Here is a 26,174-nt window from a genome sequence, read left to right on the forward strand (position 1 = left end):
GCGTCCAGTTGCCTCTCATGCGAAACAATAGACGTCAGGCATTGGTGACAGCGAAAAGAGCAGGGCCGAGCTTGGCGTTAAGCTGGGTTTACACTAGCAAGTCGCTTGCAGAAGTTATTGCTAGCTGCTTGCAGCTGTGTTTACACAGCAGCGCAAGAATTAAGCAAGATTCTTCCGCAAATTCTTTGCCAAGAAACTTGCATCAACAACTTGCTGATACTGTTTACATTAGAGGTGGCAAAAAATAACGTAACTGATAGAAATAACCGGTTACTGAGACGTACCGGTTACTGCGATAACCGTTCCTCTAATACAGGCAGTTATTTCAATAACTGTCTAATGTCAACAGTGCCTCGCGCCATCTGTTGACCGAAGATCGTACTACGCTTTCCCGTCAACTCATCGGAGATCTGGCTAGGAACTAGGGAGAGGGTAGACCATATGGTAGGCGTTCTATAGGCCATGGGAATAACTGTGAGACTGCACGCCATCTGTTGATAAGAACTGTGTACTATATCGTGCGTCTTCGTTACTTTTAGCACAAATAATTAAATAAAGTTAATGTCCGAGCGCTGGCTGATAGGAGCTGCAGTACAGGCATTAACAAGTACGGTCGTTCCCTTAAGCCACCGCCTCATACGTCAATTTAGCTTGGACGGGTAGTATAAAGAGAGGTACCATAAGGAATTCGAGCGACTATGGAAATAACTGTCAGAGATCGGTATTTTCCTCTGGCAGTTATCGTTATTGGCTCACAGTAGAGATGGGCAAACTGAAACACGTAACTGTTTCGAAACAAATGAAACAGTACAATGTACTGTTTCGATACGCTGTTTCGAAACAGTGAAACAGTTTGTGTTTTGTAATCTAATAAACCTACACATTTTATCATCTTGAATGTCTACTGTATAAGTATGTCCATATAAACACAAATGAGGTGCGAGAGCGCTAATCATATCGCAGAAAGTATGAAGCTATCACTTAGGCGTCTTGGCAGTTTCGTATTTCCTGCAGCAAATGCGCTGCTTTCGTGTCGTGTGACTTTCATTCTTTTCAATTGGCTGAGGACAGCCATAGCTGAAGACAGAAGAACCACCACAAACGGAACCGGAGGTGGCAGCAAACTGCAGAAACAACGGATTTGCTACTGGGATTCCTACATTCCGTTAGTATGGGTAATATACGCATCCTGCTAATTTCCCTGCACACAATGGGAATCATTGTGGATAATAGGCACAGTGACTATAGACTCACAAATAATTCGAATAAATAACAAAATATAACAGAAAAAAATTTTGTCTTTCAAGGTGTTTCGAACCGTTACTATAAATTCACCATGCTTCCCAGCCCTTCCCGTTCACCATTACAGTATCAGTGATATGTCAAACAGATTGCTTGCAATTATACCTACATCAGATTTATATATATGTCTAATAACTGTCACTCTACGCCTTTTTTTTATTCAAAATGTTGTAGGCTTACTTGCGTTTCTTAATATGATTACTGCATATGAACAGAGAAGCGTATGTTATAAAAAAAAGTGTAATTTAACTGAATGATTTTCACATATTTATTATTTTGAATGTGAATAATATGTGTTGTTTTATTGTTTGGTTAATGTTTATAAAGCAGATGTTACGCCATTTCGGAATAGGACAGTCAGCTAGAAACGAAGCTTTATTTTCGGATATCTTAAGCTTCATGCTATTGCTTGTCAAAAAGATTCCGACACTCTTGAAAGTGTTTCATGAAGTGGTATGTTGTGTTTCAGTACCTGTGCCGAGTCCGAATCTCGTCCGACACAGAGCGGAACGAAACATCACTGTTTCGATACAATTAGTCCGTTCCAAGCACAGGTGGACTGAAACAGCCTTATTTTGAAACAACGATACAGTTTCTGTGTCTGGCTCGAGATCGAATCTGGTCCGTTTATCCGAGACAGAGGCGGAATGAAACACCACTGTTTCGAAACAGTGAACCACAGCCGATCCGAAACACTGTGTCTGGCTCGAGATCGAATCTGGTCCGTTTATCCGAGACAGGGGCGGAATGAAACACCACTGCTTCGAAACAGTGAACCACAGCCGTTCCGAAACACTGAAACAGTTCCCCGTATCGATACACTGTATCGAAACATAGAAACAGTGGCCAAGTCTAGCTCACAGTTCTTGCTCTCTGGCAGTTATCGGGCTACCATTACAGGTAACCTGGAAGTTGGTAACGGAATAACTGTGTGTCTGTGTTCCTGACACAGTGACTCCAGTCTTAGACCCCGGTGATATTTCAGAGACGATAGTTACTGGAGCGAACTAATATTTACGTACTTCTTCGGTAATGCCGCTGGCCACCGCGAATGACAAATAACATGTCAGGAAGAATAACACAATACAGTTGAATATAATAATTATTATCCTCATCATTTGTCAGGAGATTGTCAAAATATGTGAATATATTACAGTAACTGCTAATATATACAGAATTGATATACTGTCAGAATAAAACACAGTTACCCACTTTTAATAAATTTATCATACACAGAATACCCAATCTTGACTGTTGCAACCAAGTGCTGTCAAAACTGAAATATAGCAGAATTTTTATGTAAGCTGGTCTATCAGTCTCTGTTACGATATTCATCTACAGAGTAGAAGGAGGGGTCAATGGAAGCGTCCGATTCCACCCGTCTGCTTCGATGTAAAAAGGTGTTGTTGTGTGTGAATGTCATTACGGCACGGTGTTTATGAGTTGGTTTTTGTGGGGGGGGGGAGGGGGGGGCGGCTAGCCGATCTAGTTTGCAGTGACGGAATTTGCTGGTGGAAATTAATTAATTTTTTTTATAGCTGTGATGTTTTGTGTATTTATGGAGTATTGAAAGTGATTTAATTTATGTAGGGATGATTGATTTGTGGACTTTTGGGATTGTGGTTTTATTTTTTGCAGTTGTAGGTGTTGGTTTTTTGGCATCAGTAGCTGTGGTGGACCTATATAGGTCACCGGAAATGACCGATTCCCATTTTCATAGTTGTACGTGTTGATGTTTTGCCATCGTCATCTGAGGTTTACCTATGTAGGTCAAGGAAAATGTCCGATTCCCATTTTCGTGCTTTTAGTTGTGGGTATTGGTGTTTTGGTATGGTCACCTATGGTTGACCTATAGTGTTCAAGGGCAGTGTCCGATTCCTGCAGATTTTTGTTGGTGTAGCAGAATGCTGTATTTTTTTTCTTTTTGTTCTTAATTTTGTTTTGTGGGATCATGGTGTGTTTTTTTTACTAGCTTGTCCTCACCCTAAAACCCCCAACTTCCCGCAGTTGTCCCGTTGGTTTGATTGTATTTTTGGTGGTTGATGTTATTGTATTATTTATATGTAGGGTCGAGGCCCCAGTTATGGCCACATTAAGGGAAATTTGAGATACATCACATTTTTACTATAGGAAGAAAGTATACAAATTACTTCAAAAAATCGTATCTATTGCTTCAAAGTCTACACATTACAACCATTTAAAAACAAATATTCTAAGTTGTATAACAAAAGCAGAAAAAAATATTGAATAATAAATGGCGCATTTCTCCGGTTTTGGCCATGTAAACCCTACCTATGACCAGTTGTTTCCCCACTTATGGCCACTTCATATTATAATAAAACTATGGCTAAAATAACTGTTAATCCATGTGCCAGAAGGTAATTTGTGCTTTATACAAGTATAGAAGACAACAAAATACATCAAATAGGTAAAAGGTACAGCAACTGAATGAACAGAAAAAAAAATCATTAGGCAAAGTATTGTCCCAGTAATTACTTAAATCAACTTCCAGACAAGTTTATTTCTTACGAGTATCAATGGAACCAGGAAACTTTGTTTTTAATGAACGTCCTTCTTGCATCAAGACTGGATCTGGCAGATTCCCTATAATATCTTCACCCGTTCTAGTCGAAACATCATTTTCAATGTATTCGAAACAAGTTTTCTGAACATTAGAACTTTTTAGGCACTGAATTTCATATTCAGAATCAGAAAGCACTTTCAAAATTACAGATACATACTTAAAAATTGAAGGTCTTGTTGTTCTATTTCCTGTTAAACTAAATTTTCCCAAAATAAAGTCCCCTACTTTCAAATTCTCACTCGAAGATAGTTTCACATTTTCTGGTATATCATCTTCATCTCCTTCTACATAGTCATCTAAACTGCTTCCACTGTCCATCCGTTCTTCTTTCTCGGAAGAACTTGTCGGCCTATCACTTAACTCTTGTCTGTTTCTTGTTTTCCCCTTTTTTACAAGAAGATAATGCCAAGTGCTGCTCTTTGGACTTTAACTCCTCCATAGCTTTTCTCTTCCTTTTTTCCTGCTCCTTCTCTTGCTTCTCTTTTTCCTTCAGTTCATGATATTCCACCGACTTGTCACTAGTCACAACAGTGGGTGGGTGTTCTTTCTTTCTTTTTGTGCCGCGTTCTTTGGGTTTTGGCCAAGTGATGACACCTTCAAAAACTGTTGCTAATGATTTTGGTGGTGTCACTTGGATACGCACTGAAGATGGAGTATGGTTGGAAGTTGGAGTACCTGAATTATGTGAAATACTATTGTGGGTTGTTGATATATCTGCAGGAATAAGACTGTTGGTGGGTGTTGAAGGAATATCTGTATTTTGTAAAATGCTGCTGTGTGTTGAATATATGTCAATATTGATGAAGGAGCGCAGGAGAGCTTCTGTTAAGTTTGGAAGGTAGGAGACGAGGTATTGGCAGAAGTAAAGCTGTGAGGACGGGGCGTGAGTCGTGCTTGGGTAGCTCAGTTGGTAGAGCACTTGCCCGCGAAAGGCAAAGGTCCCGAGTTCGAGTCTCGGTCTGCCACCCAGTTTTAATCTGCCAGGAAGTTTCAATCCCTTATGTATTTATATAAAAATACCAAAAATCTTTTAATAAGCCTATTTAAATAAAATTAGCCTAGTGTAATGTAGGACAGAACATCAATATTGACGTTTTTGTATCAGTTTTTAGAAGTGGCCAAAACAGGATACATATATATCTCCACTTATGGCCACATGCGTGGCCATAACCCGGAACCAGGGCTAAATATGGATCTGTTAATGGCCACTTACTTTTGATAACATGTTTTTAGTCTGAGCCATATAAAACTTAACAGAAATGAAAATATGATGTCTTATCTTACCTCTGAAAAGATTAAGTTTCTTCTGATGTTTTATTTAAACATGTAAAATACAAAACAACAGATCATGTGTTGCTTCAAGAAAACTTCTGCAAAACCCAGCTTCTTCAACACTGATCATTTCACAAAATGGTGTCTCCAAACAAAAACAAATTATGTAGACAAATGAATAGAGTCTTTCACAAAGTTTATTATAATCTATGGTAGAACTGGCTGGTATTCCAGAGAAGCTTAAAAATTAACCTTTGACATTGAGGTGGCCATAAGTGGGGTAGTGACCAAAACTAGAAGCCTTCACCCTATCTTCGTGTTTGTTGCCATGTGTGTGTGTGTGTGTAGTCACGTCATGGACACACTTAAAATAGCCGTTTCCAGCATATTGATGACGGGTGGAATCAGACACTTCTGTATCAAAAAGTCTTTCAAACACACTGTAAACCGTGCTTTATCTGAAACCAAGTTTTTAATGGTTGCTGACTTGCTGTCAGTTTATTGAAAATGCATGTTCCTGAATATTGGACCCCTTTTGGACCAAGGTAAGTGATTTTAGGTCTTTATGTAGAGTGCTGTTCCTATTTCTAGTACGGTACTGATATTATGTATTGAGCTATTGGTTGGAAATACTTATAGCAAATTTCATTAAAGAATAAATATACTAGGAAGCAGTGGTTAGAATACAAAGTTCCTTGGACAGGTTCCTACATGATGTTCTTGAATTTATACCACAAACGATTTTTATTACACGCTTTTACATGCAAAAAACTTTTGCTACGTTTGATGAGTTACCACAGAATATGCTCCCTTATGAAATAATAAAGTGAAAAAATGTGGTATGCCCTTCCCAACTGAATTTATTATCGAGTTGTAGTCCCAGAAATGTAACACTGTCAACCTTTTCGATCTGCATGTCTTCATATGTTATAAACATGCTGTAGCTGGAGAAATCGAGCAGTTTCCAAATCTCACATAAGACTTGGATTAGCGTACTCACACTTTCCCCAACAGGACTATCTTTTACAGCACAGAAGTAAACGAATCTGTCACATTACGTAGATTTTTTGTTGTATTACAAGGCTGTACACTTTATTCTATTATGTGAGCAGCACAAGAAATTAAGCTTCGAATTTAACCTACAGTACTCAGTTTACACATTACTTCATACTTAAAAACGCACGTTGTTAACATTTTACTTACACAGTGCTGTGGCGAAGTTCCGCTTACTTTCTGATGCAGCTGCGAAGATAATATTTCTAATAGCGACCGATAACCTACAAACATATAATATGAAACACTAATAATCATTCTAACATCAACTAAAATGTACCCGGAGTTAATAAGCTAAGGTTATGACACGATTCATACGACATTCCTGCTGTTTCACACTACTCGCAGTTATACTGATAACTAAACTGATGGATTCCAACTATGTCGTTATTTAACTCTCGGAGTATTCGGTATTCGCTAGCGAAAAATAACTTGGCAGTTATTAATAACCGTTAACAATAACGGTTATCAGAGAATAACAGGAACTGTGATAACGGTTACTCCAGAATAACCGTTTGGCCCACCTCTAATTTACATATGCTTTCAGTACCACCACAGTCTATATGTTAGACTGGGTACCACTACGAGTGTCAGCTGAAGTGTAAAATGACAAGTAGGCGGGTCAGGTATGCTGCAGCCCTTGTAATTGCAATGCAAAACGTGAAAAAGAGAAGTATTTGGGTCAGAGAGTAGATAATGAGAAAATCGCAAAATGGTGCCTGTAATAACCTTTCGCAAGAACTTAGTATCGAGAGCATGGATACTTTTGAAAACTTTTGCAGAATGTCCTCAAATGATCTGGAGTATTTGTTGATGTTAATAGCGCCATATCAAAACGAGACACAAACTTCGGTACTGCTATTTCAGCAAAGGAACGTTTGCTAGTCACTCTATGATTTATAGCTACCGGTGAGCTACAAATAAAATAGGCATTTCATTTATTTATGTGAAACATATAACCAAAAAAAGTTAGAATTTTGAAATCTTTTCTTTGTAGGAGACTCATACAAGTCCCTAATGTACTTGTTTCATATGTCAGCACGATTTCTCTGATCGTACGCGATGTACGTAGAGCCAATTTTAACGCCTTGAAAAGGGAAAATTATTTGAAGGTATGAGAAAACACAACAATGAAATTAAATTTTTATTGAAATAAACTGCATTTTACAGAATGATATGCTTATAAAAATGTTTTTTTTCTAATGTTCATGAAATGGAAAGTGACAAGCTAAGTAAATAGAACATGTAATAATTACACATCGTCTTTTTCTAGACTCCTAAAACAACAAGTGAGTGGATGCAGGTGGCCAAGTGGTTGTGTCTTCAAGTTATGCTACTTTCTATGTACTTCTTTTATAGATGTGTCGAATATCGACGAGATTTCATTTAATGGGCTCATCTTCTTCACTCTATCCTTGAAGTCTCGGTTATGCACGTTCTGTATTTCGGGGTAGCTCTCCACAGCTTCAATAAAATGTTCTGTATCCTGCTTCATCCATTCCCGTTTCTCCTCCATTTCTGAAATTTGTTTGCATATATAATACGTAAGATGGTTGCATAAAATTAAGTCACCGCATTAAGTAAAATGTCAAATACGAGTGCTATGCAGACGACATAATTACCATCACTTGCGCTTCTTACTTGCAGGAAATAGAAATAAATCCTAAAAGCAGCAAGTTACTTGCAGATACTTCTTACGTGGTGTTCAGACTGGAAGCAAGTTCCTCCGCGCAAGTAAATTGCTGCAATAACTTGCTAGTGTAAACCGAGCATGTCAGTGACATCTCCGCCTGCGACCACGATGAGTGTGGCAGCGCACTCGACAATACTACGGAGGCGGTCGTGACCTCCCCCCAGCGAGCGGGCGGCTCTCTGCCCCGGCGGCAGCTCTCTCCTGGCTCAGGGCAGTCTGCCTTGTCCCGTAGACAAACAGCGGACCCCGGCTTAAGACACATACTTGAAACACTTCCGTGGTGGCAAGTGAGGAAAGGTTTCCATCCTTCTGCTAGCGTATTGCTGTGTTGGCTGTTGCCGTACCCCGATAACGCATGACAACCTTTGTCTGTCTCTGTTGCAACTCACTTCCTCTATGGCATACTTTTTGACCAAATACAGTCAATACGCTACATTGCCCTCCTTTTTATCAAGGCCCCATCCTTTGAGTCGAGCAAACTAGATTATCCTTTACATTAGAGTTCCTGGTGACCGGCCTTTCTGGCCCTGTTTCACTTCTTAAGAATTATTCTAGTACTTGGTTTCCATAACCCTATCATTTAATCTTACATATTTCTACAGGGCTCCTTGCCCTGCTCCTTAAATCAAACACCATGAAACTTATTTTATTACTAGGCTTCTTGCAAAATAATTTCCTTTTACCCCAAACTTACAAGCTAAAATGAATCAATTGCCCTTAATACTAGCCCCTTCTTTTGCTTTTATACTCTGGGTATCCAATCCACTGGAATCTGAATGACAGCTGGGTCCAAATTCAGTCTTGTGCTTTGTCTCCTACGAAACAAAACGACTATGCTCAGCAGAACAAGTGTTGCCACAGTGGTTGGTATGGCAGTAGTCAACGTTGTCTCTTTCCGGTACTGATGCTCCTAATATAAATTTTGTATGCTGCAATAATGTTTCCAGGGAGACTCGTCCCTCCTGCTGGTTCAGAAGCATGTTTACAGACTGCATTAATTCCATCCCTAGAGTTTGATTTAACATGGTTAGATTTGCAGCAGGTAGCACTTCCATGGGTTCCTCTGACCAATACAAATTTGGTTGCGAAATATTCAGGTGAGTTATCCCCGAAATTGTAGTGGGCAGATGGAAAGTAGGCCCCCTTGTCTCACATACTGTTGCATTTAATGACCAACCACTCCCATTTAAATCTAGCCTCATTGCTGACATGAGCTTCCCATGCTTGAAACAACACACTATTACTACCATCTTGTCAAAGGTGGAGTTCAACCATGGCACTTCAACCTGCTGAAAGTACAGCTCCAGCTCCATCACTTCTTTATTGCATTCTCTTCCCTTCATTTGTCCCATTAGCAATTTCACTGCACACAAATCTCACCTCTCTCTTATTACCATACATGGACAGATTGTGATTTCCCTTCGGTAGCATTTTTGTAACTGCTTCCTCCATTTCCACATATCTTCCCTTGTATTTTGCAGTTAATAATAATCACTGTGTTTTTACTCTTACACATTTCTTCAATATCCCCCACTTGACAAGATACGCATTAACTATGTAGCACTTGTAAAATGCTCATTTCCCTGCTACTGCTATAATTACAGAAACGGAAACTTTCATTTCATCAGTTCTCACTGATACTGTGGCTGTCTTGAAATAAAAAGGTGAATTTTTGTATTTAGGTTCTAAAACCAACCCCAACACTCACAATATTTCCCTCCGTACCTTCCTCATATCTTCTAAACACAACTCTGATGACAACAAGCTTTGCCCTAGCTGACCTCTTAGAGCCTGCTGCATAGGCTCCTGCAGTTCTGTTACTTTCCCTCATGCTTCCCAAACACTATCTAATACAGACTGCAACCTTTCTATCATTACTACTTCCCTATCTAAGACTTCTACTTTGGTTTGTAGTTCCCTGATAATCTGATTAACTGCCTGTTCTGCAGTTCTGGCACACCGCATTACTTCTCCAGTTAGTTGCTTTAGCAGTTGTGTGTCATTATGTCCTTCTCTAAACTCGCAATCTGCTTAGTGTGACAATCACTCACAGCTTTGTTCCCTATTGCCCAGATTAACCTCTTCTATGGTGTTGTTCACCCTTTGAATGTCTTCCTCCTTAACTTCTCATAAACTCAGTGTCCTCTCCCATGTACCCTGACACTTCCTTTGAGTATCCTGTGCCTTTCTGTTCCCTGACGGAATTTGTTGAAAGCTTCTTCCAATCTTCTCACCTCGTTTTGCATCTCCCAAGCATTGAATAATACCTCTATCACCCACCAATGACTATTAATCACTACTTCTTCCTGCTTGGTGAGCGGTGCTCCCCCTTCTAGGGCTGGCTCTGTAACATTTCCACCCTGACAAAGATCAGTAGCCCTGCTATGAACTGAACATAGAACAGGAAGAAAGTGTACTGCATTGTGAAAAAAGAAGCAAAATCAAAATAGTGAACAGTCCAAGTTCAATATGTGCAACATCGAGTGAACTGAAAGAATCATGGCTTTGTGGTTGTGTGAGCACAGTGTTGGACTGTGAAGAGAGATATCTGTGTTCAAATCTCCCTCATGGCCTCCCACCCCCCCCCCTTTTTTTAACAGGATTATGAACTGTCTGTTGGGTTTGTTCGCTGTATTCAAATTTGTGTCTGTGTCTTGGTGTACCGTTCGGCTGCAACAGTGAGGTGTAAAAAAGGGCCCTTCAGATGTATGTACCTCCTATTTTCTACACGAGTACCACTTGTTTTGACTCTTGCTTTCCATTTTGGAAGTTTTGACTCTTGAATTCCTTTTGTAACATAGTTCACACCTGTTTATTTGTTGTTTTCCATTTCTGTGAGAGGTCTATGCAGCATCTCGCCCACTCTTGCTATTAATCACATTTACTTGTGATGGTAGTACATTATTGCCACATAACTCTCATATTGCTTAACCAATGTATGGTATCACAATTGCCAAGGCTATAGAAGTACAGTCATGTCAGTGACTGGACAGGAAGTTCATAATTTTGTGAGAAAAAAAGTGGGTCCAGAGAGAGATCTGAAGACATATCTTCTGCTTTGCAGTCCAACACCGTTACTGCATAATCACAATGCAATGATTCTTGCAGTTTGCTTGATTTTATACATCTTGAGCTTGGACTGCTCACTGTTTCGATTTTGCTTCTTTCTACACAGTTCAGTACACTTTCTTCTTGTTTTCATGCTTGATTTGTGTTCAGTTTTTGACATGCTATTCATGGGCCATTTTACCACTAAATCTGAGGGGGATGCAATGTGGAGTTTCCCTTGGTAGTACTCCATTCAACAATCTGTGAAACATTGCAGGTGTACCTCTTAATCCGAATGGTATTCTTCCGAATTGGTAGTGTTCCCAGGGCACTAAAAATGGTGTTTTATACTGATCGTGCAGTGCAACCTCTATCTGGTGACAACCACTCTTCAAATCCATTGTTGGAATGCATTGCTGTAAATTATCTAAGGTTTCTGTGATGTTTGGCAAAGGGTAGGAGTCTGTTATAGTCATCACATTTAGATTTCTTTAAATTATCACAAAACCTATATTTTCATGTTCCATCTGTTGATTTTTTTGGCACAATGACTGTTCATGCTCCCCATGCACTATTACTTCCTTCAATAATTCCATCTTTCAGTTGTTGATTGACAGATTCCTCTAAAATTGGCTGTAAGTACCTAAGTATTATGTATGGTTTGCGGTAGACTGGTGATTCGTTTTCTGTTGGTATGTGGTGCTGTGTAATATGCGTAGCTGGTAGTGGCGCTTTTGGAAAAAAATAAGTTCTTAAATTCCAAAAGTAATTTCCCATCTACTTCCTATTACTTTCCTCTAGGTGCTTCATTTTTCCTCGTAATGCATTTTTAATGGCATCTGGCAATTGTCCATAGCTGATGACCCTCGTGTTATGTTCTTCTTCCTCCATGATATCCATTAGCGATTACCAACCCCTTTATTTATCCTATGTCATCTGCACTAAACTTATCTATAGATGTAGGTGTCTTCTTTTCACCATTTATTTCTTGTATGCGTACAGTACCTCTTTTAACTAAGCAATCCATCTAATCCAATACTTCATTCTCTTCTAATGGTTCCACCGCACACAAAAATCCTAGTGGCAAGCTAGACTCAACACTGGCTAAGAGTGATTTCCCAGTACCCAAGGGTACACAATCATGTGAATTGAGACTTAGTGTGATTATTTCCACTTGACAGATTCCCCTTGCAACATTGTTGCACTGGCAGTGGCTTCACCTAACTAAAAAATTTTTCCATCAAGTACCACCTGATGTTGCCAAAGATTGATTGTGGCACAATGCTGATATAAGAAATCTAATTCTAGAATCGTGTCATAGCCCTCAATCTCAAGTCACACAATCTCTATACATTGTTCAAATTGAACCATATCCAGGCAAAAGTCTATGTCCACTGATCCTATTGGTGTGACATCTTTAGCACCCACTCCACACACCCTGTACCGTGGTGGATCCCGTTGCTTACATTTCACCATATCACTACTGGTGACCGACACATGTGCCCCTGTGTCCAATAATATCCTGCAACTGTTTTTTCCTACTATTCCTCTTATCATACAATCCACCTCTGCACATGACTTTGCAGCATCCAATCTTACTGAGAATGACAGTAGGTGGATCTGGGGTTCCCACTGACATTTAATACCTTATTATTCCCCAGTTCTCTACTTCTAAAACTATTAATTCCTCTTACTTTATTCAAATCCTACAGCCTCCTCAAATGCCCCATTCGTCCACATCTGAAACATTTTATACTACCTGTAAACACTGTCTATTTAAAACTTCCTGGCAGATTAAAACTGTATGCCGGACCAAGACTCGAACCCTTTGCCTTTCGCGGGCAAGTGCTCTACCAACTGAGCTACCCAAGCACGACTCACACCCCATCCTCACAGCCTTACTTCTGCTAGTACCTCGTCTCCTACCTTATTTACTCCGCATCCCAGTCACAAATCAGTCTCCTCACACTCTATAGCCAACCACATTGCTGTGCGCAAATCTGTTGGACCCCCTTGTCCATGCACATCTTGACATTTCCATGTGCAACAGTCTTAAAAAAGCATCAGGCACCATCTGCTCAGCTTCTTGCAAAATAATTTCATCAACTTCAGCAGCCTGTCCTAATTCATAGGTACAGCCATTAATTTCTCTTAACCTATCTGCAAATTGTTCCACTGTTTCCATATTTCTCTTAGTTATTACCCCTAATTGTGCTCTATAGAGTCTGGCACTAGTTTGTTTTGTATATCTCTGAATTAACACTTTTTTAAATTCTTCAAATGTTGTGGCTCCCTTAAAAGCTTCTGCATACCATATAGAAGTTTTAGCTTCCCCTCTCAGTCTCCTTATCAGACAAGCCTTCCATCTCAGCCAGTTTTCCAAGGTCTTCCACATAGGCCTGCACATTCTTGGTTGCCCTACCAGAAAAAGGAGCAATTAAACTTCTGACTGACAAATCTACACCCCATTGTGACAATCATGAGTCTACCAACTCTCCATTATTATCCACTGTTAATTGTGCTACCTTTTCTAACAATATGCATACTGCTTCCATCTCTGAAGAACATTACATTTCTGGTTCTGTCAAAGCTTTGTTCTTGACAATACTCATTTTGAGAACTAACACTCACAAGACAAGAAAACAAAATACATAACCTTGATTATTACGTCTAATCATGAGCTATCTCAGCTCCTGGCATTGCCTAGCCATATGCCCCCAACGATTAAATGTACAACATTTTATTGGAACTGATTCTGTACATGGAGCTGAGTGGCCATCAAAGTTACACTGTGGACAGCTAACAGGCACTAATCAATCATGACTTCCATTACCCCCAAAACTAGGCAAATCCACTGGTTCTCTAATCACTAACGTGACTGATGCTGTCATCTTAATAGGGAAGGGAGGGTGTGAAACTGTTCATCCCACAAATTCCAATTATTCCCAGAGACCTTTACCTCACCTTCCAGAAATAGCAGTTTCCCCTGCGACCTGTATTTCTGCTTATTATAAATAAGGCACAGGAGCGCAGCTGCACAAATTCGTTTGGCAGCTGCAGGACCGAAGACATAACTGTGCAAATGATTATTTTCCTCACTGATCCAATACTCTCCAATTTGATGGGCATTTTTATCCATTCTCTGGCCTCTCGTATCTTCCCAACAGCCTGGATGCCAGTACTCATAAAGCCATTACCCAATAAGGAATCTACCAAACAACCCTCAGATTACAACTCCACTTGCAGTCCACGAGCATTATATGAGGTTTTAGAATACATAGCTCACAAATAGCTTATTAATTACTTAACATCAAATAACCTTTTAGATGAACACCAGTGTGGCAGCACAACAACTGCTCTTACAAAAGTGAGTGAGTAACTGAAATATTCTGTCAGACAAGAGGCAACTATTTTGTGCTTTTTGGATTTCAGGAATGCTTTTGACTCTGCCGACATTCTACTTGTGAAACTCTTAAAAGTATTTTTTTTTCTTCAAATGCTGTACAATAGCCCCACTCCTATCTTTACAACCTGCCAACAGCATGTAATGATGAGAATAAAAGGTTCACAACGGAGCAGTGTAGTACCAGGGGTCCCACAATGATCAGTACTGGGCCCATCAACTTACTCATTACACAATGAAGTGCCAATTATTCTATTATTCTCTCCTGTTCCGAATATCACTTATATTCTGATGACCTTCAGTTATACTTAAGTGCAAGTTCAACAAACCTATACAGAACATTCCAGTATGTCTATGCTGATTTACTTCCTTTATCAGAGTGGGTGCTGAATTTAGGTTTGAAACTTAGCTCATCTAAAATGCAAGCAATCTTTACCCACAAAAGATCATTACTCATCATTTCAGGGAACACATAACCTGTAACCCATAACAGATTTAATGATCAGTGATCACTAATGATAATCGGACCAGTCAGTGATTGTCAGTAGTCAATGATGATGATCAGTATTCAATGATGATCATTGGATTGTTCAAAGATGTGACAGTGATCCAAGATCATCTCTCATCATTGTCTTCTTCAGTCCATTTAGCTTGCTCTGTCTTCCTTTTATTCTCTAAGCAACAAAACATGTTACACTATGACGGAATTATCCAAAGAAGATGGACGCTGATCTTATACTCAAGAAAAAGAGTTTTATGAATTGAGCATGTCAATAACATGCTGTTCCACCTCTAGCCCTTTTGCAAGCATTTATTCAGCTTGGCATTGATTAATAGAGTTGTAGGGTGTCATCCTGTGTAATATCATGCCAAATCCTCTCCAACTGGCATGTTAGATTGTCAAAATCTGGTGATGGTTTGAGGGCCCTGCCCACAATGCTCCAAATGTTCTCAGCTGTGGAGAGATCCAGTGACCTTGCTGGTAAGGCAGAGTTTGGCAAGCATGAAGACAAGCAGTAGAAACTCTTGCCTTGTTGGGCCATATGGGTTACAGGTTATGGCTTAGTTTTATAGGTTGTAGGTTATTAGTTACATAGTGCCAGTAAGCATGCTGCATGTATTATTATAAGTAGTACAGGTAATTTAGATGTGGAAATATTGCATATAGAGCCTTATAGCGCTTGCAAAGTGCATGAAATCTTATTGTGGGTTGTGAGTGTTATTAGTTAAACAGTGCCAGTAATCAATCTGGATGTATTTTAATAAGTATAACAGATAATGTAGAAGTCGAAATATTTAATATATAGCCTCAATGTACTTGCAACATGTGTAAAATCATAAATATTTCTAGAAACAATATAATGTTATTTTGATTGATTTTTATAGAGGTCCGTAATTATACTTGGATATTATTTTAACCATGCAAGGGGTGTGTGTGTGTGTGTGTGTGTGTGTGTGTGTGTGTGTGTGTGTGTGTGTGTGTGTGTGTGTGTGTGTGTGTTTAAATTTACTGCCCACTGCCATCTTTAATGTTTTTAAATATACAGCAAATTTTTCAAATTTCTTAGAATTTTAAATTTTCTACTATATTGAATATGTCTTCAAAGAAAGGGATGTGGTTGTGATCTCACAATGATGACATCATACACAAGGGCATGTTCTCATGATGTCATCTCAAAGATTAATGACCTGTGTCACACTATTTAAACAAAGTGGGCTAGAAGTTAAAGTGTAAAGAAAGTGCATCAAAATCCCTATGTCCTTCCTACTTATTTTGTGTGTGTTTATCCTGGTCAGATGTAAGTGAGAGACTTGAGGCCCTATTCTGATCAGGCTAAATAAGCAACAAATAAAGAAATAAAGTTCAAGAGGGATATGAAAGATCCACCACAGTTTGACAGCCTTATTAGAAAGCTGGTATGAAAGCAAAGTAAGCATTACAGCAAATTTAAACATAACCAGAGCCTCACCATCGAACAAAAACTGAAAGAAATCAAAATTATCATAATTCGAGCCATGAATGATGCATTCCACAAATTTGAAAGTAAAATTGTCTATCCTGTGACAGAAGATCTTGAGAGGATTAGATCTTATGTTAAATAAGAAAAAGGATCAAAGCCAACTGTCCAGACATTCTGTGACGACAGTGGCATCGAAATGGAGAATGTCAGTGAGAAGGCTGAAAAACTAAACATTTCTTTCCAAACTATTTCACTGACGAAGATTACATTGTGGTTCCTCATTTAAATCCTCACATGAACATCAAAATGACACAGGCCTATGTCAAAATAAATGACCATGGAATGGAAAATCAACTGAAATCATTTAACAGAGAAAAGGCCACTGGACCTGATTGGACATAAATGTGATTGTACACTGATGATGCAAAAGAATTGCACCTCATCTTACATGAGTCTACTATAGGTCACTGCAGGAGCAAATGGTTCCTAACCATTGGAAAAAGTGCGGGTCATTTCCACTTTCAAGACGGGTCATCAAACAGACGCATGAAACTATAGGCCTATGTCGCTTGATGTACGTGTGTTATAGAGTTTTGGAACATGTTTCATGCTCACATTTTATAACTTTTCCTGTGACCAAACATCTAGTATTGTGAATAAATAGGCAGGAATACTGTATCCATTATTGTATGACTATACCAATGTGGAACAATCATTGGATCCACTCGCATACATAAAAAAACCAGGAGTATGCATACAGAGTGATTTAAACTGGAATGGTCACATGAAGCTAATCACAGGTACTGCAGATGTCCGATGGAGATTCATTGGAAGAATCCTCAGGAAGTGTAGTCCACCCACAATGGACGTAGCTTACAAAATCTTCATTCCTAGAAGAGTCAATGAGTATATTGCTTCCTCCTAACTCCAAAGAAATCTTGAATGTCAAAGGAGAGGGATTAGAGCCCACACAGAGGCTTACCGACAATCATTCTTCCCATCAACCATTCATGACTAGAAAGCAAATGGGAGAAGTTACAGTAGTATGCACAGTACCCTTTGCCACAGACTTTAATGTAGCTTGCAGAGTATAAATATAGATGTAGATTATTTCTTGCAGGACAATTCAATAGCACACACAAATGTGTCTATGACAGTGTTGCAACTTGTTTTTTATGGTAGGAACTATCTCATCCAGCAGACACAGACTGCAATAGCCAGTTGCAGTATTGGACTTCTAGAAGCTCAGTTTCATTTGAATCACTGTCCCTGTCTGTTTAATTCTGAATAATATTACATTTTTTTATTCTTGGAAGTGTTTTATTTTATTACCTTAATGCTTGTTTTTCATTTTCTCTGTAACAGACTTGAGGATTTTACTATAGCGAGTGGTAATGGAAATTCATCTTCTGACTGCAGCTTGTTCTCTGAATTAGGGAAGTAACTTTAATCGCAGAAGTTATCTATCCCTTAACTTTACATCTAATTTTCCATTTACATCCCCATTACATAAATTTCTCCCCAGCATTTTCTCTACAATTTATTTCTAAATTCCAAGGCAGAATTAATATTCATGATTCAGTATAATTTTATTGTCAACATGTGACCATTATGGTCAAATGAATCAGACTATTGGTTTTACAGCTTAATCACTGCAGACTGTTTGATACTAAAACAAACTGTATATGAGGCCTCAGTTTTGACATATCATTTTATCCTTGCTGCAGCCTGTATGGTGACTGTGACATCAGCAGCACCTCAGAGATGTTCTTCCATAGCAGCAAATGATAAGAAATACACCACACGCTATGACAGCATCGATATTGACAGCATCCTGAAGAGCGACCGCCTGCTGAGGAGCTACATGGACTGCCTGATGGATCGTGGACCCTGCACTCAAGAGGGCTGCCTCCTCAAAGGTAAGCTTTTGTTAGTTTAGTTATTTGCATGTTTCATGCATGCATTATATTCGTGACAGCATGATATGATGTGGAAAGCATCAGTGGGTTTACAAATATTTTACTGTTTGTCAATGAAAATTAGGCTACTTGAGACATTCATCCATTCCAAAAATTACCTATCGAGTAAAGATTGTTGTTGAGCAGAAATGATTCCAGTTTCTTTTGAAAAATAATTTTCAGGTTCTGCCATTGCCTTTAATTCAAAGTAATGCGGTAAAATATTATGGCTGCAAACTTCACTCCTTTCTACTCAAAATCAAGCTTAGGTTGTGGAGAGTCATGGCCATTTTCGTTCCTTGTCTTACATTCATGAATGAATGTGACTGTTATTTTAAAATTGTGATTTGTCCTTCACAACAATTTCATAAGAAAGTAAATTTGTTGTGAGGCTATGTGTACCTAATACTTCATGTCTGTGTGTAAAATTGTTCTAGCAAGTTATTCCCTATGACATTAATGAATGAATGTGAGCTAAGTAATCCAGCATTGTGATCCTTTCATGAACAAAATCATTAACCACATGCAAAGAAAGTGTTGCTGAACTGGAGAGTTCAAAAAGATCTATAATACATAATTTTCAATTCAACTTCTGATCAAAACATACTATCAAGAATGTTTAACATTCATTTTTATATATTTCATTTCCCCTGTGATTCACTGTTATTAATGACGATATATTCAGTCTTGTATAGAACTGAACGAACTGTTCTTTTAAGTTTAGTGATAGACCAGTTATTATGAATTAATATGAGTATTTTACCAAATCTTTCATTTATTTTTCTTTCTATTTTAATATCTCTTGTCTTGTATAGAATTGAAGAACTGTTCTTTTAAGTGAAGTAATAGATCAGTTATCATGAACGAATCAGTATTTTATCAAATCTTTCATTTATTATTTTTTCTATTTTTTATATCTCTTGAGCATGATTGTGATGCTTGTGTTATCAGCAAAAAAAAAAAAAAAAAAAAAACTTAACTATACATGCTTTACAGTGTAAGACTGAAGGCCATTCATGCATAGCAAAAACAAGCAGTCCCAGTACTGAGCTCTGTGCAGGGACAGAAATAATTACCACCACTCAGTAAAATAATCTGCAGTCATGTGTGAGAGTTGCATTTGCGAGAGAAAGAGAGAGAGAGAGAGAGAGAGAGAGAGAGAGAGAGAGAGAGAGTGTGTGTGTGTGTGTGTGTCAGCATCTCTGCTTTGTAGTGAGTAGCAACTTTCCTTCTCTAATATTGTTACACATTTCTTTATTTATTTATTCGTCCTTATACCATTCAGTACAACAGTATCTGACATGTCAGACGAAAAGTACATGAGGTAACCAACATGACCCTTCCTTTTGTATAAGTTACATATTAAGTGAATCACTTTGCATTGTACCTTGAAAAATCAGAAACTTTAAATTTCTCCAGTTGTGATTAGCATACTCAAAGGTCTTATGAAACTAACTTACAAAAAAGTGATAGCTGAATATAATAGGTGACATTCAAGGATGTTAAAAATGAAAGTGAACATTAAGAGTATGAAATGAAAAGCCATAAAATAGAAAGAAAACACGAAGAAAGAAATGTAAGGAAAATCTTTAGCAGAAGAAAGGCTGGTTAATGGCACATGTAGAGATATGAAACTGAATGATCATATAGACTCAGATAGAGGTAAGATAGTTGGCAGACTTCAGCTTGTCAGCAGGATACTGGGAAGATGCAGTCAGACTACAAAGGAGACTGCAAACAAATCGTGTTTCTGTCCCATCTTACAATATTACTCAAGTGTGTGGACCTAATACCAAAAAGAACTAACAGGGGATATTGAATGTATACAGAGAATGGCAGCACATGTGGTCACATACTTTTATGACTCCTGAGTGTCACAGAAATTTTGAAAAACCTGAACTTGAAGACATTAAAAAGATAGATGCCAATTGTCTCACTAAAACCTACTTACAGAGCTTCAAGATAAGATGTACTTTCATTCCAATTGATCCATAGCAAGGAAAACCTCCAGGATGTAGAATGTGTCAGAAAACAATGAAACACAATAAATATTTACAAAGAAAAACAGATCTGCTAATGTGCCATCCACAGATGCCAAGTGAAATGACCCTCATGGATATAAAAAAAAAAAAAAAAAAAAAAAAAAAAAACAGATTTTCATTTAAAAGGTATTAACACGTGTCACAAAATAAGTAAATATTCAATGCACATAGGTGCATATGATAATTAATTCTTAGGCTATTGTAGCCACACAGCATCAGATAGAGAAATCATTTTCAATACTTACGTACAGTGATTGCATTACTGCACCGAAGTTGTACACAATGCAGATTGCATGTAATACTTTTATTACTTGATGTTATTAATATATACACATCAGTTGGTTCTGCTAAGAAACTCACCAGTGGAGTAAAGAGTTTCCTACAGGCTCCTCTCAAACTTACATTTATTAGTATTTAAACTTTTCATGGTTGCGAGCAAATTATTGAAAATGTGTGTCCCTGATTATAGGACACATTTCTGGACCAAAATGAGTCACACTAAATCTTTGTAAAAATTACTCTTATTTCTGGTGCTGATTCCTTGAATTGAGATGTTGGTTTGGAAAAGAGAGATATTTTAATTTACAAATTTCGTTAAGGAATAAATAAATTGGGAAGCAGTACTTCATGTCTCCATTTCCTTAAAGATGTCTCTGTAGTATGTCCATCAGTTCACACCACAAATAATTTGTATTACACATTTTTTCAGATAATAACTTTAGCTTGGCTTTAATAAGTTACCTAAAAAGAGTCCTGTGTGACATTGTGGAATGAAAGTATGCAAAATAAGCTGGATTTGTTATTTTTATATCACCTTTATCTGACAACATTTGTATACTCAGTGGAGATCTGTTCAGATGCTTCAGCAGTTCTGTGGTATGCACCTCCCTGTTGATTTATTACCAAGTTGTAATAGCAAAAATTTTACACTCTCAACTTATTCTATCTGTTTGTTTATAGGCATAAAAGGATGATTTTTTACCACAACTCTAGGTATTGATCGATGTGAGGATATGGAACATAAAAGATCTAATGAACTTATGTCCAGAAATGCATGGTTTCCATACTAGAGACCCTTTACACCCTTTATTCAACCATACATTGTTACAGAGACTGCGGTCTAATATGTGATTTACCATGCAGCCACAGTTATAGTATATATAGAATGTACTGAAAATGGTTTCAATGTTCCTAAATGTGTACGTGTATGTGCTGTAGCATGTTCTGCCTCACTTCACAACGGTCATGCTGCATCCGAGCAGTGTCAAAGGCAGCATGAATATGCATGGGTTGAGATCCAGTGAATGAGCAGGCCATGCAACTGGAGCCGCTCGTCTTACCCATAAATCAGGGAAGAGATGACTGAGATGCATCCAGACATTAATGGCAAAGTGGTCTGGAGCACCATCATGTAGCAGCCACATAACCCTCTGAATCATCAATGGCCTTCCTCCAGCAGGGGAGACTAGGTCATCCACAAGGAATGCCAATAGTTCCGGTCTCTTAGACAACATGTGGAAGGAAGAGTGGTCTCAAAATACGGCCGCCAATTTTCCCAGCCCACACATTCTGGCTCCATTGATGCTGATGATTCACTGTCACCATACCATGGATGTTCTGCATAACATCCCACAGATGACTGTTATGGAAGCTGAAGGTACCACACCACATATAGGTGGCCTCATCTTTGAATAGGATGGAGGACACAAATCCCAGAATCATGCTTGCCTGGTGAAGAAACTAGTAACAAAACTGCTCCCTATGTGGCATGTCTGTTGCTAGTAAGCCCTGCACACACTGTAAGTGATTAGAGTAGTAGCAGTTGTCATGAAGGATGTACTACATGGTCGTCTGTCTTACATGTACTGGCCAGCCAACTACCTGGTACTGACATGGTGGTCACCTTCCACAGTGTTAATCACATATTCCTCCAAGTCTAGTGTCCAAATATTTCGGGTACATCCTTCGTGATTTCCTGCTTCCTGAAATGACCCTGTATCAGACAAATGGCAAAACACTGTTGCAAGCATTGAATGCTGTGGTTGTTGTCAGTGGCGATAGGGTCCCCCTGCCTGCCACTCATTGCCATTTGCCTTTCCATAAGTAAACACCATGTCAGCAATCTCTTGATTCAAATACGGAACCATTGTGTACAATGCTGTATCACATCCACTATAATGTGAGTCAGCAAGAGAAGTGAATTACTATGGCAGGAGAGGGCATGAAGGCATGACATATGAGGAACAGTACCACCCTCTAGGAGGAAACCATGCATACTATAACTGTGGCTGCATGGTACAGCACATATTAGACCACAGTCTCTGTAACAAAGTATGACTGAATAAATGGTCTCTAGCATGGAAACCATGCATTTCTGGACATAAGTTCATTAGACCTTTTTTGTTTTGTATCCCGCCATTGATCAACCCCTAGAGTTTGTAAATGGTTGGAAAAAATCAGCCCGTCCTGGCCAGAAACCTCTTAAAAGTTCTGAACTGCAATGAGTGTTTAGTGATAAAGAATTGGCAAGGAATTGTTTATTAATGTCAATAAAAATTTCATTAAATGATATTTCTAAGACCACACTTGATTTATTATTTATTGCAGTGTTTGCATCATTGCAAAGAAAATGAACTTGACTTCTGCCAATGTTCCTGAGGATAGGTCAGTGACATACACAAGTAAAAGTAAGGTCTTTAAGATTGAATCTTGTGGGACACCATGTGTAATTAGGTCTGATGGCTCAGTACACTTGTCTTTCCTACTGACATCCTTTGTCTTCTGTCACAGATATAGGATTTTTAACAATTCTGCAGCACAGTAACATTCTAATTTACTCAACAGAATACTGTGATTTACATAGTCAAATGCCTCTGACAGATCACAAAACATACCAGTAGTTTGTAATTTATTGTCCAGTGAATTGAGTACATTCTTGTTATATGTGTAGATAGCCATCTCAATATCAGAACCCTTTAGAAATCCAAATGGTGATTCAGACAATATATTATTTGTTGTCAGATCTTTAACAAACATATGGTGTATTATCTTTTCTAAATTTTTTGAGAATGCTGGCAAAAGTTTAACTGAATGGAAGTTTTTTGGTATTTCTTTATCTCCTTTCTTAAACAAAGGCTTAACTTCAGCATATTTCAACTGTTCAGGAAATGTTCTGATAACTGACCTGTTACACAAATCACTTAAAATGTTACTAAACTCAGAAGCACACTCTTTAATTAACTTTGTTGATATATTATCATAACCACTAGAATGTTATGTTTTTACAGATTTTATGGCTGACATTACTTCTACTGGTGTAGTGAAGGGCATATTCATATCACTGAAGTTACTTGTAATGGCTGATCTGTTATATCCATGGCAGCATCTACTGAACCCCGCAACTACATATTTCCTATAACAGTTATGAAATGCTCATTAAAATGTTTATTCTCTTCCTTCACTAAATTCCATATTGTCTTTATTATGTTATCTGATGGGATTATCTCTGTTTTAATGCATTTGCTTTGCTGTTACTACTATTATCTTTAATGTTTTGCAGCATGTCTTGTATGTAATGAACTGTAGCATCAACAGTAGAGCTATTTGAGACTGACTGATCAGAGTTTCCTTTTTGAGACAAACTGCCTGTTGGCTTCTGTCTTGGGTTCTTCAGCCAACATTTGTCTGATGATTTTTCTGACATTTTGCCAGCATGAGTGGCTGGATCATCAAAGTTTCACCCTTTGTTGCTGGTGGTAGACTTGAGCCGGGTTCACATCCACAGACTACAGGTATATGTACATGGCACGCCAATGTTCAAGGGCTTTTCCACGGTCATTTCAGCTGTGGTTCTCTTCTTGCTACCAACAACGGACATTCGATGCAGTATGAGAAGCCAGAATCCATTTACCTTGAGGCTTTCTTCTTTCTCGTTAAAGCTGTTCTCGTGTTTGTGTATTTCTATAGCTTCTCAACAAGCGGGTGTGATAGCTCTTCTGGTAGCCAGGTTTCATTTGAGTCTTTCTTCTTTCTCGTTGGAGCTATTCTTATGTTTGTGTATTTCTATAGCTTCTCAACAAGCGGGTGTGACAGCTCTTCTCTGTAGCCAGAACTTACACGTCGGCAAATTTTACTATGTAGTTGGTCTCACACAACACATGCTCTGCCACAGCCGATTTCTCCACCTGCCCCAACTTGCAATGTCACTTATGTTCTGTGATCCTGGTGCTGATTAATTGCCCTGTCATTCCAAAGTAGGCTTTTCCATATGTGCATGGTATGCGATATATTACCGGCATTGCAAGTGGGTCCCTTTTATCCTTTGCCAATACGAGACCTTCTTTGTCAGTTTATAAACAGTCTTTATACTATGTTTGCGCAATATACAGCTGATTCTGTCTGTCACTCTGGGAGTGTATGGCATATCTTTTTCTGATGTATCACTTCACTGAGTGTTTGACTCAGTTATAACTCTAACATAACTTGAGTACCTGTTGCTCCTCAGAACACTTTCCAGATGCATTTCATATCTGAGGTGCTGCAGCTCACATATTCAACTTGCTCGCATTATGAGTGTATTAATCATGCCTCTTTTCTGGATCAGGTGGTGATCTGATAGCTTGTGCAGGTATCGGTCCTTGCGTGTTGGTTTTCTATACATGCTGTGCCTTGGGTTTTCATTATCCCTTGTAACCAGCATATCTAGAAATGGTACTTTTTGTCCTTTTCTACTTCCATGGTAAATTTTATGTTGGCATGGAGGCTGTTCACGTGTCTTAGGAAGTCACTGAGCTGTTCCTCCCCATGGATCCAAACAACAAAGGTGTCATCGATGTATATTTACCACATATTAGGTTTACAAGGTGCTAAGTCCAGCGCCTGTGCTTCAAAATGTTCCATGAAGAGATTGACCACCAAAGGACTAAGAGGGCTAAACATAGTGATGCCTTCCAGCTGTTTGTAGAAGTTACCATTCCACATGAAATAGCTTGTGGTGAGCCATTCATGAAAGAGCTTTGCAATGTCTTGTGGGAAAATGGAACTGATGTGCCCCATAGAGTCACTGAGGGGCACTTTCATAAACAAACAAAACAACACCAAAACTGTAATTCTTCAAACTTTCCAGGCAAGGCTTTGTCATGTTGAATAATTGGGTTTCTGCCTATTATTCGCATCTTTCCTGGATAATATTTCAATTGCGTGGCTCACAGTGTTCTTCAGGTGCTGTCTGATAACTGATTCCAGTGTGGACTGAGTCTGGTATTTATGCCTATGCTGTGCTAGGTGGTCCCTCTGCAGTCCACACTGCATCCAGCTTGCTATCTGTAGTGTGCGCTGACCAATAGCAGCAGCTAAAGTGTTTTCTTCCAGTCGCGGCTGTTCCAAATGCTGTGAATGTACTTAGTGGTTATCCTCCATTGTCAATATTGCTGAATTAAGTTCTGTAGGATGTACAACCTGTGCTAGACTTTCTACCTTCTGACTCTCATCATTTAAGTCCTTCAATGATTTAGGGCATTCTATTACCGCGGTGTGGCATGTTAGACACTCCGTCTGAAGACCTTGTCTGCCAGGAATGGCTGCAGTGTTATATTCAGGCCAACAGTGTTCAGATTGTTGCTCACAACTCAGAAGAACATCCTTAGGTATTGAGTCTGTTGTCTGAAGTACCATTTCATGCGCATCCTTTGTTACCTATACTGGGCTGTCATCTCTAACTCCATCTTGATACTTTGTCCCTTAGGGTCTTGATGTTTCCACCTTTGCTTTTTCAGAAGATCGAGTGCCGGGTTCCAAGCCGAGCTCAGCTGGAAATCAGTGTCCAGTTAATGAGATTCTCTGCAACTTTTATCTGAATA

The 26,174-nt window shown here is 38.7% G+C and overlaps 1 protein-coding gene across 1 annotated transcript in view; it reads left to right on the plus strand.

Moving 5' to 3' along the window:
* Positions 1–26,174, plus strand: part of LOC126262741 (ejaculatory bulb-specific protein 3-like) — a 50,688-nt gene that overhangs the window by 20,331 nt on the left and 4,183 nt on the right. The window contains exon 2 of the mRNA XM_049959549.1: positions 18,044–18,235. Within this exon, the coding sequence (XP_049815506.1) occupies positions 18,044–18,235 (192 nt within the window). The remainder of the gene's footprint in view (positions 1–18,043; positions 18,236–26,174) is intronic.

Source organism: Schistocerca nitens, chromosome 6, assembly GCF_023898315.1.
Source record: "Schistocerca nitens isolate TAMUIC-IGC-003100 chromosome 6, iqSchNite1.1, whole genome shotgun sequence".
In the NCBI taxonomy this organism is placed as follows: domain Eukaryota; kingdom Metazoa; phylum Arthropoda; class Insecta; order Orthoptera; family Acrididae; genus Schistocerca; species Schistocerca nitens.